Source organism: Pogona vitticeps, chromosome 6 (assembly GCF_051106095.1).
Source record: "Pogona vitticeps strain Pit_001003342236 chromosome 6, PviZW2.1, whole genome shotgun sequence".
NCBI lineage: Eukaryota > Metazoa > Chordata > Lepidosauria > Squamata > Agamidae > Pogona > Pogona vitticeps.
Genome location: NC_135788.1, coordinates 26,237,985 through 26,255,955, shown reverse-complemented (window position 1 = coordinate 26,255,955; position 17,971 = coordinate 26,237,985). Strand labels below are relative to the sequence as shown.

Genomic DNA, 17,971 nt, shown 5'->3' with positions numbered 1-17,971 from the left:
CAATTTCCCAACTTCTTTCTAGAAAAGCTTAACTATCAGGTTTTTTTAAATGTTTTTCAATTGTTCTTATACTTGATTGTTTAACTCTTAGTGTATGTTTAATTGTTTTTCAAATGTGATATTTATATAGTGTTTTTAAATTTCTTAGTTTCTCTCTTGTGAGCTGCTTTGGGTCTCCTGTGGGGAGAAAGTCAGCATATAAACAAACAAACAAACAAACAAACAAACAAACAAGCAAGCAAGCAAGCTTTTGCGCTGTCTAAGTCTGCATGACCAAATCCATCGCTACAAAAAGTTTAACTTGTCTTATCTCTATTACTTGTTTACTATACAGTGGTGCCCCGCTAGAAGTTCTGTTCGCAAAACAGTGTTTCCTATGGGCGTTTTCTGCTGGACGATGTTTCAGTCAGTGCTTCACAAGACAGGTTTTTTCCAGGACCGATGCTTCGCAAGACGACGATTTAAACAGCTGATCGGCGGCTTTGCAAAACGAGTGTTTTCGGGACCGATGCTTCGCAAGACAGCGATTTAAACAGCTGATCGGCGCTTCGCAAAATGGCTTCTGTATGGGCGATTTTCACAAAACGACAACTATTTTCCCCATTGGAACATATTAAATGGATTTCAATGCATTCCAATGGGGAATCTCATTTTGCAAGACAATGTTTTCGCCAAACAGCAATTTCAATGGAACGGATTAACATCGTCTTGCGGGGCACCACTGTATTCTTGTCACTCAGTCATTAAAGGCACAGGATTCCTATCACAACAAAAGCTGGCATTTGAAAGAATAACTAAAATTATTTGTCTAGAGTAATCACTGCCACCAGCTCCATAGATTTTAGTTTCCTAATTATAACATATAAAAACATTTAGCGGAAACCATTTTAATGTAAGGTTGGGGTTGCAGGATAACCACAGCTTTGCCAGACTGAGAGCCTGTATGTTTCCTGGGTGAACTTGCAAGGGCTGGATGATGTTACAAGGAGACCCACAAAAAAATGCCTTCTGATACATCCCTTCCTACACAGGTGGGTCTCATAAGGTCTATGTGGCAGCAAGCTGGGCCACTGGAGGAGCTGCTACACCAGGGGCATCCTGGGAAATTCAAGAGACAGGCGGCAATCAGCCTCCCAGTGTGGCAGGATGGAATAGGGCACATATCAGCGCAACTGTCAGTCTGGAGCCCATACAATCGCTCAAAGATGCTACACGCTGGGAACAACATTCTGGTGTCTTTGTATTTGCAACTATGAGTAATAGATCATAGTTACCTGCCAAAGATGATGCTATCCATTGCTTTCCACCAATCTGCTTCACCCCGAATTCAACTGTACTGTTTTCCTTGTGCTAATGCAAGCTCTTTCTTTGAAAAGCATGCAATGAAATGTAAAGCACAGGTGGAAATAACGAGGGTCCGGCCCCATGGACCCAGACTGTCCACTCATGATTTCACCGCTGCTGCCAGCTCCACAGAGCATTCCTATGGCGCTGTTGTTCTGCAATCAATTACCCATTCCTGGCAGGAGGCGGGATGACAAGCCTCTCTGCTAGGTTGCACAGTGGCTAATCCATTGTGGAGAACAGCGCGAATGCTCCGCAGAGCCAGCGTCAGTGGTGAAATCGTGAGTGGACAGTCCAGCCCAAATGGGGCTGGACCCTAATTATTTCCACCTGTGCGGGAATATTCATCTTCATATACGAAAACGAATACCCGCATCTCTAGTTCTGATGTATAGCATTCCGCTTAACTGCCTTTTGCCATATATGAGTGCAAATCATGGAGGCTAGCGATCAAAGTTCCTCCTTGGACATAATGCACTGTGACTCTGAGAACAGTTAAGGTGAATGTTAAAGAGAGATAAGATTTTGGAGGAAGAGGAGGTGAGACAGGGCCACCCCAGAACAAAGAAGCAGGAGACAGAACATACTTGCATGCCTGAGGGGCTGAACAATTATGCTTTGGCAACTGATTTCCAAGTCGGCTTTATCTCACCATCCGGGGAATACAGTAAATGCTTCTTGTTAAAAAAAGCTATCAGATAAGACTTCCATCTAATTTCCAGCCCCTTGAACAGCCTAAAATAAGTGTTTCCTCAGGCTTGTTTCCCATTTCTGTGCAAATCCACACAGGCTTACTGGCCACCCACATACTAAGGCATACCTGTCACAAAACAGATTTGATTAAAATACATGGATGCAAAACCTCTCTTGAAATGAAACTGCAGCTATATGCCATAAATAGAAAAGACGTCCAAGTTCTGCATTGTATATCTTGAGTGACCTGCATGTTCGGGTTCCTTCAATGGTCCCAAAACGACTCACAACATACCATGAATGATGATGGTATCAAGTCTTACTCAGAGCTTGGAAACAATACTTTTTTGACATACAGCTTCCATAACACTTTCAGTCAAATGATCGGTAGGTATGCAAACTGGGAAGATTCTGGAGGATATCTAACTTCTATTCTGACCTTAGGGAGATGCCTTATAACACTGGTTCTTAACCTTGGGTTACTTAGGAGTTTTGGACTGCAACTCCCAGAAGCCTTCACCACCAACTGTGTTGGCTGGGGTTTCTGGGAATTGCAGTTCAAAAACATCCGAGTAACAAAGGTTAAGAACCACTGCCTTATAACAGGACAGATTATGTATCACACCTAAGACTATCTACTCTGAACAGCAATGGCTGGGTTTTTCAAAATCACCTGCTATTGTTACTGACAGCTTCTGGGAACTTAATGCACACTCTACTATTAAGGTTCAGTTCCTCCCTCGATGCTATACTTGTACCTCTTTCTCGAGGGAAGGGAATCCATGACCTACGATGATGTACCACTACTCCATTCCTCATGATGGGCCAGCCTAGTTGGGGCTCATATGAATTAGAGTTAAACAGCTGGAAGTCCACAGATACTACACATTTCCCTTAACCCCAGGTTGCCGTGTAGCCTTTGTGTGTCAAAGAAACACAAATCCAAGATCTTGGAACAATGGGCACAGCATTTCAGATACTGACAAGAATGCCCATCATTGATGCACTTTTCCTCACCAGAAGTCTTACCTGAAGAGACCAATCCATACAAGTGACAACTCGATGCTTAGACCAATGCTCATCATAGAACTGCCGGTTAAAGGAAAGATTGGCTCCAGCCTGGATGTCTCTATAAGGATTTAAAGAACAGTTTTGCTCAAGTTAGACTTAAAGTTACAGTTGGTTTTTTTTTCCTTGAAGAGACAAAATCAATTGATCTTCTTACATGTTGTAGATATTTCTGATCTTTTCTTTTCTAAGAGTCCTCAGCTAGTTTCTATTTGGTGCATCATGGACTGTGTCCTTCGCAATCATCTGCCACTGTTTCCACTGATTATTTTACTTGGAAGTGAAGAATGGAATACCCCCAAAATAAGACAGGGCCTTATATTGATTTTTGCTCCAAAAACACATTAGGGTTTATTTTCAGGGAATCTTCTATTTTCTTCATATACAACAATCTACATTTATTCAAATACAGTCATGTCATCTTCTTCTGGTTGCTGCACAATGGTGGAGGGCGGGGTTTCATTTAACTGGGGTTTATTTTTGGGGTAGGGCTTATATTACGAGCATCCTGAACACTCATACTAGGGCTTATTTTCAGGTTAGGTCTTTTTTGGGGGGGCAACAGGGTGGTAATCAACATTTCCTATCTGATAAGTACAACCATGTGGCATAGGATAATATCTTTCTTCGTTTATGCAGTCTGTGTAAATCAGGGTGAGCAGAGTGTGTCATGTAGGATGCATGCACCTCCCAGTTAAATTTGCCCCCTCACACACCCTAATTTAAATATTGTAGTAAGGTTTTGTTGTTGTTGTTGTTGTTGTTCAGAAAGACCCCTTGTGCCTACTCAGAGCATGGGTGGCAATTAGAGATGGGGGTATTTGTATTTGTCTATGAATATCCCTGCGCAGATGGAGTTACTGAGAATCTGGCCCCACCATCCACTCATGCATCTGGCGGTAGCCTCACTCATCCTTCCAATCACTCCCAAAGCCCCCCTCTCTTCCTGCTCTGCTAGCGACTCAATAGCTTTGCAGGGAGACTCGTCCGCCCTCCCATTGCCAGGAGTGGCCAGCCGAGCAGGAAGAGAGCATGGCTCTGCGAGTGATTGGAAGGATGAGCGAGGCTGCTGCTGGAGACATGAATGGACAGTCCGGCCCCAGGGGCTGGACCCTCATTAAGTCCAGTTGCGCAGGAATATATGCCGCCAACCACAGTCTCAAAGGGCAGATGTACTCTGTCTTTTGCCCATCTTCCTCTTCAGCAGTATTTCATTCACCTTTTGTGGGTGATCTGTTTGCTAGTGAAAGTGAGGAACAAAAAAAGGGAGTGACCACTTGCTTTGACTTCTTCCATGTGCAGATACAGAACTCCTCTATTAAAACTATCATGCAGGCTGTGCCCAGAGGACAGTTCATCTGGACAGAAGCTAGTCAGCATTTCCATCAGCACTTGCTGATCCAACATGGGGCAGCACAATCTTAACTCGATGCACTGGCTCTGTTGGTTCACCTCCGCCAACAGGAAAGCCAAAAAGTGGGGCAGGAGTTACAGGGAGAAGGAGAAGGAAAAGCCAAGTTACATCAGATCCCAAGCCTTCTTTTCCTCCATCCCAGGAAAGCAGGCACTGTGTTAACACTACACTAGGCCAGGAGAAGAACAGTCCTAAGGATTTTTCAACATCACTAGGCTGGAAAGGGTGTAGATTCAGTGCAACTTTCACTAGCTTTGGGCCGGCATAGCCATCCCTTGCCCTTGGATTTCAGTGTGGGTAGGATACTGCTGAACAAGGGTGACCACAAGAATAAGAAAGTTCAAAATTGAAGAAAACAGTATAGCAGAAAATAGTTCACCACTTAATCTGACAGGGAGATTTTATCAATACGGAGGTATGTAAACAGTTCTGGAGTTTGCCCTTTTTTGTGTTGTATGTGACAGCTTTATTTACTGAGTTACAAAGAAGATGAAAGGAAAAACAACTGACCCATCTTTTTCATCTACATCTCGGCCACTGTAGTCAAAGAAAATGTCTGAATCTTCAGCTAAAGCTCGCTCGATAACACGTATTGTCCGGTCAAAAAATATAAGGAACTCTTCTGTGTGGAGAATTTGCTGCTTTTCTTCTTCTGTCAATTCCCTAGGAGGAGCTTAGAGAAATATATTGGCAAAGTTAAGTATATAGGCATTTAAATATTTCCAGCTGAAACAAACTCTTAGGAAAGAAAGGGAATTTTCCTATTTCAAGTCATAGGAACATTGGCAAGATTGAATAGTTTGCTTCCTTCTAAAGAATTATTTTGGAATTTTTCAAATGCACTGCTGCATATTCTTAAAATGTGACTTCTAAGGTATCCTATATCTCACTTATTTATTATTCTGAAGAAGAAAATACTTAAGATCCCATATAAAATAAACCTTGCATTCAGATTTCAGGAAACCCTTTTGACTGATGCTTATTACAAGCTTGAACTTTGAGCAGTATTAAAACATGTTTAACAAAGGAGCAGTCTTAAGTTCTCTTTTAACATAAAGACTATTTTAAATTACACTTTTAAAAAAAGTACTAAAATGCTCTTAGATTATTAAAATGTGTGTTTTGGTTCACCATATTAAGGAGGCTTTTCAAGACTGAGGTCATGAACAAGCGCATGGAGCACTTCAGCTCTGAAGCAAGCAAATGGTTTACATGTAAAAGTTCTAAAACTTGGAGCTGTTGCAAGGCTGAATGGGAGTCTTTTGAATTGGTATGCCTGTGATCCAAGTTGGCATCGCTTAGGTCTATGATGGTGAACCAGACATTTTTTCGAAGTAAGGGAAGAACTGCTTCTAGAGTAACCATGCGGAATTTTGTGGTGATGATGTAGTTGCTTAATAATCTTAAATCTAGAATAGGGTGAAGACTCCTGTCTTTCTTGGGGACAGTGAAATAGCAAGAGAAAAAACTGGTGTTGTTTTAATAGATGGGTTGTATGGCATTTTTGAGAAATAAATTCATTATTTTTTCTTGCAGGGGTTGTGACGGAGTAACGATGTGTGTTGTCAGAGAAAGCTCAAAGAAGTGGATGCGGTAGCATTTTTGATGATGGAGAGTGCCGAGGAATCTGTGGTGATGGATTCCCATGCAGGTAAGTGTTTCCAGAGGGCAGGGTTGGTGGGGAGGGTGGCAATCTCGGTCAGAGGAATGTCAAACATGGTGTTTTTGTTTCCGGTTATTCTGCCTTGTGGCAGGCTGTTGCCGGGTTTTGGCTCTTTGGTTTCTGAAGTATGGATTGTAAGAGGTTTGTCATGGAGGGTCTTGTTGGAACCTCTGGTATGAGTTATAGGGTCGTTTCCGTTGATTTTGTTGAGGACGGTGGTGGTAGGAAGGGTAAACTCCCCAACATCTGGCTGCTGAACGTTTCTTTTGTACGTTCTCTAGTATATCATCAGTTTCAGGATGAAAAAGACCTGCTCCATCAAAGGGGAAGTCTTTGATACGTGCCCGAGCATCTTCAGCTAAGCCGCCTTTCTGAGCCAGGAAAAGGGCTACTGAGGTGGTCATGGACTTGGCTGTAGCATCTACGATGTAGCAGGTGGAAAACATCTGTTGTTTAGCAACGGAGAGACCTTTTTGTTGGAAGGTTTCAGCTAGTATCTTTTTATCCTCTGGCAGGGATTCAATAAAGATGGACGTGTTGTCCCAGAGGAAGCGTTGTTAAGCTCCCATGTCTCCTTGATAATTAGTGACTCACATGGTGAAGGCTGCAGAAGAGTAAAGCCATCTACCCATGGAGTCTATTCGTTGGCTGTCTTTATTTGGTGGTATGAGAGATTGTCGGTGTCGAGATCTCGATTGAGAGGCTTCGACAAATATAGAATTTGGAGCTGGTTGTTTTTGGAGGGAAATGGCTCCTGGGTCATGAATTCTATAGAGGTTATCCGCTTAGACATTGTATGGGAGGAAGCTGGTTTTGTCCAGGATCTCTACGAAGTACTAAGGAGAGATGGCAACATCGAGTGGTTGTATTTTTAGAGATCGGATCCTATAGATTATCGGCTGTTCTGTCAATGGTCGGTGGCCTTACAGATCAAGGGATTTAGCCATGTGAATCATAAATTGGGCATAGGTCTGGAAATCCTCTGCCAGTGATGGTGGGTCGGTATTGACAATGTCCGACTCTGGAGAGGTAAGTAACACCGATGGAGTCTGCAGCCGATATCCATGGTCAGAGCCATCAAGGTCATATCTAGAGTCGACAGATTGTCGATCAACTTTGGTCTTGAGAGGCTGAGTTTCATAATATTGCCGGTTATGACTCGGAAAAGATGGAGGTGGCATGTCCATTGACATCTGTCAATGTTGAGGATTGTTGACATCGAAAGATGGTGGTTGAGCGCTGACGGACCTCAATTGGTAGGGATGGACCTTGGTGTTGAGCTCAGTGTTGTAACGGTACTGGGGTCGATGACTTGGATTTACTGGAGGTTAGGAACTGTATTGATGTAACAGAATGGAGTGAGTGTCCATGGAGCAGGATGAATATCGAGGATCGTCGATATCCTGTGTCTCTGTGATGTCGAAACGGAGACTGTCAATGCGATGGCATAGCAGTAGAATAAATGGATGCTGGCGATGCTGAGCGTGAAGAGTTATTTCCATTATCTATTGTAGTAGGAAAGTATCGGGAGGCTGGGGCTGCAAAAGCCTCACATGTGAATGAAATCTGCTCGACTGTCCAAGATTTTTTCGATACCAAGTGGGGAGCAGGTTGAGGTACAGTCACCTCTCAGTGATGTGGCCACTTCGACACCGATGGTTGTCAAGAGGTAGGTCAACTACTAGATGGTATTATCGAACCAGGTAAAACACCTGGTTGACTAGTTGGTGCAGTTTGTCGAGCAGAGCACTGGTTGCAGCAAATGACAACCCGATGCACGTGCTGAGTTCCCATAGTTCTGGTTAGGGATTAGTGGGTGATCTGAGGGCATCGAATATGAAATGCTGTTGAGCCATTTGGGATGGGAATCCTCGGGTGATGGAATAACTGAAGGAATGCTGGAAGGAATGGAAGTTTGTGGACTGGGAGGAGAGGACGTTAATTGGTTGACTTTATCATCCCATTCTGGAGACTGAGAACAGGGTTGATAAGATGGAAGTCTGTCATCATCTGAGGGAGATTCGACCACAATTGATTCAGAGAGTTGTGGTTGTGGAGGGATGTCTGCAGGTTTAGACTGTTTAGCTCGTTTAGGAGGAACAGGCTCCGGAGCTGGAGCAGCTTCAGTAGGTCTCTGGCGTTTAGAGGTTGTTTTCGAAGTCAAGGACTTTGGTATCGAGGGTTTCGACTTGTGTGTCTTCGAGGTCTTAGACGATGCAGATGGAGAATCGGAATGAGATGGTGTAGCCGATGGACGTTGTTTCGATGATTCAGTAACGGCTTTTTCCATTGCTTTGATTTGGGAAGTGGCCCTACAGGGAGGTTGGGCCATTTGAACAGATTGTAAGGATTGTTCCCAAAGTTGGAGTTTTAGCCTCGAGAGGCGAGATCGAAGAACTCCACGCTTAAAATTTTTGCAATGGGTACAGGAGGAAGTTTGATGTTGTTCTCCCAAACAGAAAAGGCACTTAGCATGTCCGTCAGAAAGTGGGATCTTATTATCACAGACAATGCAGTGCTTAAATGGGTCCAAAGGGGCCATGATTAGGAGAAAATAATTGAGGAGAACAAACTGATAATTGGAGGGGGGGTGCTGCAGCCAGTGGCAGAGCGAGGGGAAAGGAAAAATCTCTGATGATAGCGAGTTTGATCTAATAGTTTAAAAGAAAAAGATTGATAACAGGAGGGAATCAAAAATAAGCTCTCTTTCTCTTTTACTCACAGAAGCAGAATTATGAGGCTCTCAACGCGGCGGTTGAAAGAAACTGAAAGGGGACGCTTGGCACTAAGCTACTTATACGGGTGGGGAGGGGCATATTCTAATGTGTTCATTGCTACCGCAGAAGCTCTAGAATCTTCCGATGAGGCTCCGCGCAGGCACAAATCACCCAGGGTGTGATTCACAGAGGCCATGAAGAATAACCTGTGACACCATCACCACATTTGCATAAGAAGGCATTTTTAATGGGATAAAGTCATCCCTTCTCAGAAAATAGAGGCTTCTTTCTCTCGGAAAGAGCCTGTTTCTCAAACATACACATACAGATAAAGTCACATTTTATGCAAGTCAATACTATAATGCACAATAGGACTTAAGTCCTGAATGGGTGCACACATTTGCCATATTAGCCTGATGTCTATGGTTCTTAAACAGAGCTTGGCATTCTTTACACATTTTATACACATCAACAGAGACTATAATGAAAGCATAATATATAATGGAATGAAATCTATTTAAGCTTTGGGGAAAATAGATTTTTATTTCACTGTTTGTAAGATGTAGCCAGAAACCACAATGAACTATCTGTTACATATAAACATGTAAAGGTAATTGTTTTAGACAGTGTACCAAATTAAATGCAAGAAAAAGCCAAGGGCCTAGTTTTATATGTAACCCTTAAAAAGAATAATATTTTAGTGTGTTAAAAATTTACATAATCTCTGAGAAACATAATTTAAATTAAACCCTATTCAAGCATTACAAATCTGGCAGGAAAACTCACACAAAGAGGAGAGCATTTTAGCTCCATCCTCCCAGCTCCTGGTTTCATTGCCCTCCTAAAAATAGATTTTCCAGGGTTCCAGCTCATTCACTCTCTTCAGACCTACTGCTGTCCATAGGAGGGTGAAGAAACTGAAGAAACAGAAGGCAGAGTTATAACCTTTTCCTGTTCATGGGGACCTCATGCCCAGTTTGTAATACCAGAATAGGGCTGTCATCTAAGTGTACCTCCAGACAAATACCTTCAAGACTAGCAAATCAAAAGCATTATGGACCTAATTCAGCCAACAACCCTAATTTCTTCCTCTTAACGGAAAGAAAAGGACGATGTAGTAGTAAGAATTCTCAGGAGAGTTAGATAAGGAATACAAGGTGTGACAGAAATCCTAAAAGAAAATGTCTAAATATCTTCACAGGGCTCCTGCTATGAACAGACTTCCAATGAGAGATTTATAGACCTGTGTTATACACAGAACTGGCAAGGATATAATGTATAGTCTTAGAAGATTTAGCACCCTTTTAATAATATTTCAGTCCTTCTTTCTGGGGTATCATTTCAATTATTTCTTAATGAATTGAATGTCCAGAAGGAAATCCTCCTAAGATTTTTTTAAGCAAACAAGCATATACATGTGAGTGCATAAAATATGTAAAAAATGGACGAGTACATATTTCAAAATCTACTGTTTTCCTATATAAATTCTGTCCATGTCTGCCATATTGTGCAGGGTATAAATCTAATAAATAAATAAATAAATAAATAAATAAATAAATAAATAAATAAATAAATAAATAAATAAATAAATAAATGAGACAAACACAACAGCTTTCTTTATAATTACAAACTTGCCACCTTAATAGCTGGGTTGACTTTGCAAAATAAAATGCAAATTGAGAACTGACCTCTCTCATTATACTGCTGATAAAGCTAGCAATGGTTTCAGGAATTTACTTGACAGAATAAAACTACTGAAAGTTGCCTATTTTAAAAATGATACAGTTTTTTTTGATGCATGTATATATAGCACTTCTAATCACATTGCTTTTTAAAATTGGCTGCTGATGACTTGAACAATCCAAGGCTCTTTAATAAGTAAAAATAAAAATTCATCTCCCTGAGCTGTAACTAGTTTTGGTCCATAACAAATTTTTATGGCTGGGTAGTAAAATTCTTGAAAAACAAGATTCATAAGGGAAGTGCTGACATCGGCTTCAGCTGCTATACAGAAGTGTGAATGGCGCCGCTATAATATCTATTAGGGATTCTTTAAAAGTTCAGAGAGGAAAATTCTGACTTGCTTTGCATGAGAAAAAGAAAAGAAACTAGAGCACATTTGCGCCAACATAAACATGCATTTAATCCATTATACACTGATTTACAGGAAAGTCCTTAATTCTGAATAAGCATTGTGGAACCCAGCACCAACAGGAAATGTTAGTCTAAAGTCCTGTTTTGTTTCTAACATGTTCTTAATCACTTCCATGAAGCACACACAGAGGTTAGAAAGTCAGAAATGGAAAGGAGGGAATCAGATGTGATTATGTGAGAAAAATACAGCCAGAGGACAAGGAGGAAAGTATACGAAAGAAGATTTCCATTTCCATCCATGTTTTCTGATATTTCACATTCTGAGGCTACAATCCTATTGACACCTGGGAAAGAGTTCCAGTTCCACTCAGTTTCATATAAACTCAGGACTTTCGTCCAATTATTCCCAAAGTATAGAGGCAAATATTTCTGGAATGTTCCAGAAATGTCAACTTGGAGCCAACCATTTTGTATTGGTCCACTTTTTCCACAATAGGGAACAGGCCCTGATAACAGGGTGAGCTCTGAAACCCAGTTCTGTTCTAGCAAACCTGTAGTTATTTCATTAGAAACTGCAGTTAATGCAGCTTTAGTATTTTATCTGTCCCTTCTCAATAGCAGAAGGCTTTTTCTCTGCAGATGGTGTCAGTTTCTATTCCCCTTGTTTTCCCTCTGCTCCTAAGATATTAACACTCTTGCAAAGTGCTATCATATCTGAGTCAACTACCATACTTCCTTTTGAATTCTGTGGTCTGACTGTCTCAAAAATTGTTGATACCAAAGAAACCCCAACACAGCTACCATTTGCCCAGGAGCTGGCTTGACGAGACAAGAAGAGGAGCCAGTGGCAACACGAAGCACTTCCACTAGACTAAACTATAACAAAGAAATAGATGATGTTAGTTATGGCTCTTCGTCAAATACAACAACAAAAGTATACAATGGGCTCACTTGCAAGGATGTGAGAAACTAAAATAAACATATATCTTTCAGGAGTGTATTTAGTTTGGCTTTTTAAAGAATTCATGCATTCTCTGCAACGTCGCCTTCTAGAGATTCCCGAATTAGGATCACTTTTATGTGGCACTGGGAAGAAACATGACACAAATCTCAACCAAAACTAAGCAACTAATGCAGCATTCAACAACATTGCTCTTTCTTTTTCTAAGCCTGCTTGCTTAGCCTCCTGATAACAAAGCAGGCACTCAGGTCGGAAGTCTCTGTTAAAGTGCAGATGTATGGACTTCACTAGTAACAGTTACTACCGCCAAAGACACAAATCTGCCTTGTAGCAGTTCAGAGAATTTGCCCATTGAAACTATTCTGACTGCCGGTAACTCACTATAGTATCAAGTAGAGGGCCTATGAACTGCCTGCACCTGAACCTCATCATGGAGATGCTATGGAGGCCTTCCATACTCAAGGAACATGCTCTACCTTTGATCTAGGTCAGTCCATCCTCTCTCTCCAATGAGCCCTGAGATCACCCAAAAGCACTGGCTTGATGTCCAAGTATTCTGGCCTGCCTGTCCATTAAGCTGAGGGAGGCAAGGACTTCAGGCAGTAGATGCTGACAAGCGTGAGGGAGCAGCCTCCCAATTTTACCTCATAAGACCTCTGGTTCTTCAAGAATGGCGCTTTGCATGGCATGGTGCCTATTATCCACTGAAAATGTTTAGTCCTCGATGTTATGATCCTAAGCACCTGTATTTAGTCCCACTGAAGCCATGAACTTATTATTTCTCACACCTGTATCAAGCATTTCCCCCAAAATAGTCCTCTACTCTATTTTATCTCTCTAACCCTGCGAGATAGGTAAAGCAGAAGTTCACTGACGATTTCAAGATTACCTAGTGAGTTTCATGGTAAAATGTTTATTTTTTAAATCTAGGCCTCTCCCATCCAATCTGACCACTATACCATAATGAGTAAAATGGAAATTTATGTCTCAACAAATAAAAATGCATAATGTTGCATTCCTGAAATCACTATTTTGGTTGCAATCCTAAGTACCTGTACCAGGTGCAAAGGGAATTGCAACTGATTGTGAGCAGTCTTCCAAGTAAAATATTTGAATCAACTCAAATGTCTAAACCTTTTTGGCATAAAGCAATAAAGGTCTGCAAAAGGCCGCAGGCCACCCAATACCAACATTAAAGGAAGACTGAAAAATCATGATTTCCTAAAGTGGAAAAATGAGCAACAGCATTGTGTACTAGTACAGTCCTTTAGCACCCATCAGCCAGAATCCTCTGGGTGTTCACAAAACTTTCATGTAATCTTATGTGACTCGCTACAACTAATTGATGCAATGAATTACAGCAACTTGATGCTGAGGTACATCTCAGCTGGCACATGACAAGGCACACAACTGAGACAGAGCCAAACACCTTGGTAATGAACCATAATTAAACACAGCAAATCAGCACAACCTATGGAAGCACCAATAGGATTCTGGCCAGTATACAATTAACATTTGTAAAACTTAATTTTTAAAAAAATCACATGAATTTAATGTATTTCTCTCTGAAATTGATAAAAGCAAGGTAGAAAAATGAAAAATAATCAGATAAAAATATCATACTATCAGATACCCAATAACAATATCCTATATCATGACAGAATGTTATTCTCTTCTATTATTTCCTGCAAACCTCCATACCCCCTGAAAACGAGCCCTAAAGAGTCCACAACTCCAGGGTGTCTCCCAAGCTAGAATGGGTGAGCACTCCCCCTTTAAGTTTTGTTTATGCAAGCAATTCTAGCAGCAGAACAACACAGTTGGAACCTGGGCACAATTGTATTTAAAACCATAAGAACAATGTTTAAAGTTATGTTTTTAAAACAATCCCTAATAAAAGCCAACTCATACCTATTATTTACTTACCTTCCTTCACCTCTTGCTTCTTTTCTTGAGTTTCTATCTCAGAGTCATTCTGGGCCTTTGGTTCAATCAACTCCTCATCTTCCTCATCCTCTAGAGGGAAAAAATACAAGTACAATTTGTAATGATTTTATTTCAGAGCATGGCTATGTGTTCATCAAAACCATTCAGGCAACAGTCGACCAATGACATGCAAACTTGGGAACACCAAATATTGCTGTGGAGAAAATGTACAGCGGAAAATTGAGATAGTATTTAGAAGTTAGTATTTGATTATGTATTTATCTGTATCCATTAGCATTATTTTGTGCTATCCCTCCACATTTCCCCCCCTTTTACGCAAACTCAGGTGAAAGAAACCAGAATCTTTGTGAATTCTGATATTGAACTGCTTGTTCCAAGACTGTACATTAATTATCCCCTGGTTTTTTTGTTTCTTGAATATTGAGACATTTCCTACTGTGTGAAAATCTATCAAAATGCATCTTAATTCACAATTTTAAGGGAAAATATAGCTGTAAATGTGTGTTTTATGGGAAAACACTAACTGAAATCTAAAAAGCAATTTGTAAATATGTGGTTCTGTGGCTCGTTATTCAAAACAAAATTAATTTAAAAAGTTCTGCTTAGGCTCTAAGCCTACAGATAGATACTTAAGAATAAACTCTACTATTGTACAATCTGTTTCTAAATAAATGTGTACAAAATCGGTCTGTTAGGTGCATGATATCTAGAGTTTCTGCGAACATGATTGTGGACTTGCAGGATTTTTTGCCCACCAAGTCCCAGGGAACAGCTGGCAAATGTCCTAAATCAGGAACAGGACAGTTTCCTAATTCCTAAATGAATCACCTGCTCCCTTCTATTCCCTCCAGCGATCTTGCATCTCACAGTCTTAAGTCTGACATTTTTTGTCCCCAGAGGCTTCTTTGTGGGCAGCCACAGGAACAGAAAACTAAGGCACACATATTTCAGCCTGGCAGCTATGTTACTAATGGGACACCTGTTATTCAAACACCTCATTTCCAATTCAATTCTCACCAGCTTAATTTGTCTTTTTGACCTACAAGGAGGGGTTAAATAGAATCCTGACCCAAGGTCAGATGCCACTGGCAAGTAAACAGGCATAGCTACAGTTCTAAGGAGGCGTCACCACTCAACTTGAGAACACAGCACCCAGGGAAGGGCATTTGGAGCTTAAGAACAGTTTGGCATTAATATGAATTTAATGAGCACTGAAAATTGACACATGTCAGCTACTACTAACAGATGTTTTACTGCCCCTCCTTGACCTATGCAAATCTTTCTTCTACCCCTTTTCCTTTTTCAACCCCACTCACATATTCCTTCTTTTCCTGTTTCATATTTTGCTGTACTTGCCTTAAGCTACACAGATTTCGACCATCCAGCCCACATCCAACGCACAGACCCTCACAAAGAAGAGCATCTAAAATAATAAAAAAGCTGCAAACATTGAATCAGCCCATGATAAGTTCCCACAGATTTCTCCAAACACTCATTTGGAAGGAGAATAGGATTGCAGGTCAGTAGCAGAGCGTATGCTTTGCAAGTCTAAGATAACCCGGTTCATTCTGCCTTCTAATAGCATTTCCAGTACATCTGGCAAGAAGGGAGGGGTTCTCTGACTAAATGTGAAGAGCTGCTGCCTGTCAAGAGCAAAGAATATTGGTCTAGACGGGTGAAGGATGAGATTCAATATCATACAACTTCAAATATTCATTTAATTTCATGTATTTCTGAGCTTTGATTCATAAGGCATTCATCCATGTATGGCACAGACAGCTATAAAAACTCACGTTAGAAAAAAAAGCCATTCTGATCCAGGAAAGAGTGGAGAATAGATTTTAAAATTCACCGCCAAGCAACACATTTACTAGGACCAATTACAATCTTTTATTTTATTTCTTCGATTTATGTACCACCCCATTAATACCGTTGAGTTCTCTGTTTTCTCATGTCGAGACTATTATGGTCATCTGCATTGTTCTAATTTGTTAAAGGTCTAAAATATATAAAGTTTTCTGTACACAAATCATTTCTCTCTTGTGAGGGGAAATCCATGGAGATCACAAATGAATCATATTCATACACATTGGGAATAGACCTCCTTTTATAACCGGATTCTGAGTCATTACCAGAGTCTCCCCTATCTGCATATACTATCAATCAATTGCTTTTAAGTACTACTTAATACATTTCTCTGCAAAATGAGGAGGGTCCCTGGTGGCCAGAACAATGCTTCTATTTAAACGATACAGTAGACATCTTTCTTAAGTAACCTGTCTGTTGTACACTTCAAAGGGATGGATTTATAACCACCATTTCATCTATAAATGATGGAATTTTCTTCATTTATGACTTTCCAAATCACCAACAACCCTCAGAAACATCAACTTATTTTAGTACAGTTCATTATTAATGTGCATTTCAGTCATATACACCTGAAGACGTAACTATTACCTACACACATTTCACAGAACTCACACAATTCTTAACTTGGAACCCACTAACAAAACTCAGAAAAGACTAAACAGTTTATATAACAACCGTTTGTCAGGGATGGGGCTCAAGCATTAGGATCCATGAGTCCAGGTTCAAAAATCAAGACCATTACACTATGATAAAAACCTAAGACTAAAAGGTACATTATGCTCATACGTATATATTATTTCTTTCAAAGTATTATCCTATTTCTAAATCTATGTACATACACAATTATTTACAAACAGTTATCCTGCTTTCCAGCTTCACAGTACGTATAAGATTCAGATTATTTAAGATCTGGAAGGATCTGGGGAAAGCAATATTAGAACAGAACGAGCAAGATTTTGAAAAGTGAGCTGAAGATCCTCTAGAATAAATACAAATTTGGCAGAAACGCTTAGGACATTTCATTTGCATGCATGAGAATGGGAGGGAGGGAGGGAGAGGAATGAAATGTGTCTCTTGTTTCAAGAAGATGAAATACACATTGTCCTCAAAGTGTGACCTGATTCTGAGTCAATGAGTTACACTACAGAAGGAAAACAAGAACATCTTAAGTCAAGAAAAATGTATCCTTCATTATCATAATTGCATCCATCTTATGGATGTCTACAAAACAGTTTACTTCCTCCTTCTGGAGGTATACTTTCCACGGGCCACAGTGATTACCAACCTAATCGGGGAGGCATTCTCACAGAGACATATGGTTTTAGTTTTTAATGCAGCTAGCACTCTTGCTGTTCAGCCAGTTTACTAAGCAGCTAAATATTCACCTAAGATTAATGTAAACCAGACCCCCCTCATTGCTGATATATGCACTACCCGTTCAACAGCTATGACCTGCATTGCTCCCTGGAGTACAAGATTGACACCTCCATGGATTTGCACCTCTGAAGCTAGTTAAGAGAACATAACTCCTGCATATGGTTTTATGTAACAAGGGCCATGTTTTAATTCTATGAAACTGAAAATAATCCAGCGATTAATAACCCATTTGGACAACAACAGCATATTGGAATCTAGAAACAAATGGTGTGTCTTAGTTTATGAATTAGGGCTCTGTTTGCTGGATTAGCATATATGTATTCAGCTACACGCACAACTCAAGACAAGTGAACTAGGGAAAAACAGTTAAGTGTGGCAAAATCAACTGAGTGTTGCTTTTGGATGAGATGGAAGGATATATCAGCTCCTTAACCTCTACAAAATTAAGCTTCTTCTGGGAAAGATCTGCATGTCCCACACAATGTTTTTGTTTTATTTTGAGGTTGGAGAAGCCCCTTTGGGGGATTAAAACTCCCAGAATTCTCAGCAAGGATGTCCACAGAAAAGGCACCAAGAAACAAATAAAAATCCAACAAGTGATGAACTCTGTGATTATTAATCAGAAAGGCTGGCATCATCCTACTTACTGCTCTGCAGTTGCCTCTCTAAAGGTTCTACCTACTGTTTCATTTCTCTCGTAATATCCATCATCGCCTTTGCTTAGTGCCTATCCCACAATGGTAAAATGCAGAATATTTTTCTAGAAATAAAGTATATCTACATATAAAGTTATTTATTTGCCCTGTTTCTTCGAGTGACCCATT

At 40.5% G+C, this 17,971-nt stretch overlaps 1 protein-coding gene across 16 annotated transcripts in view; it reads right to left on the bottom strand.

Annotated features, from left to right (window-relative positions):
- Positions 1–17,971, bottom strand: part of DYNC1I1 (dynein cytoplasmic 1 intermediate chain 1) — a 221,145-nt gene that overhangs the window by 112,614 nt on the left and 90,560 nt on the right. For all 16 annotated transcript variants that reach the window (XM_078378713.1, XM_078378716.1, XM_078378719.1 and 13 more), the window contains 3 exons: positions 13,881–13,970; positions 5,030–5,192; positions 3,067–3,166 (listed from right to left, as the gene is read on the bottom strand). In XM_078378713.1, the coding sequence (XP_078234839.1) occupies positions 3,067–3,166; positions 5,030–5,192; positions 13,881–13,970 (353 nt within the window). The remainder of the gene's footprint in view (positions 1–3,066; positions 3,167–5,029; positions 5,193–13,880; positions 13,971–17,971) is intronic.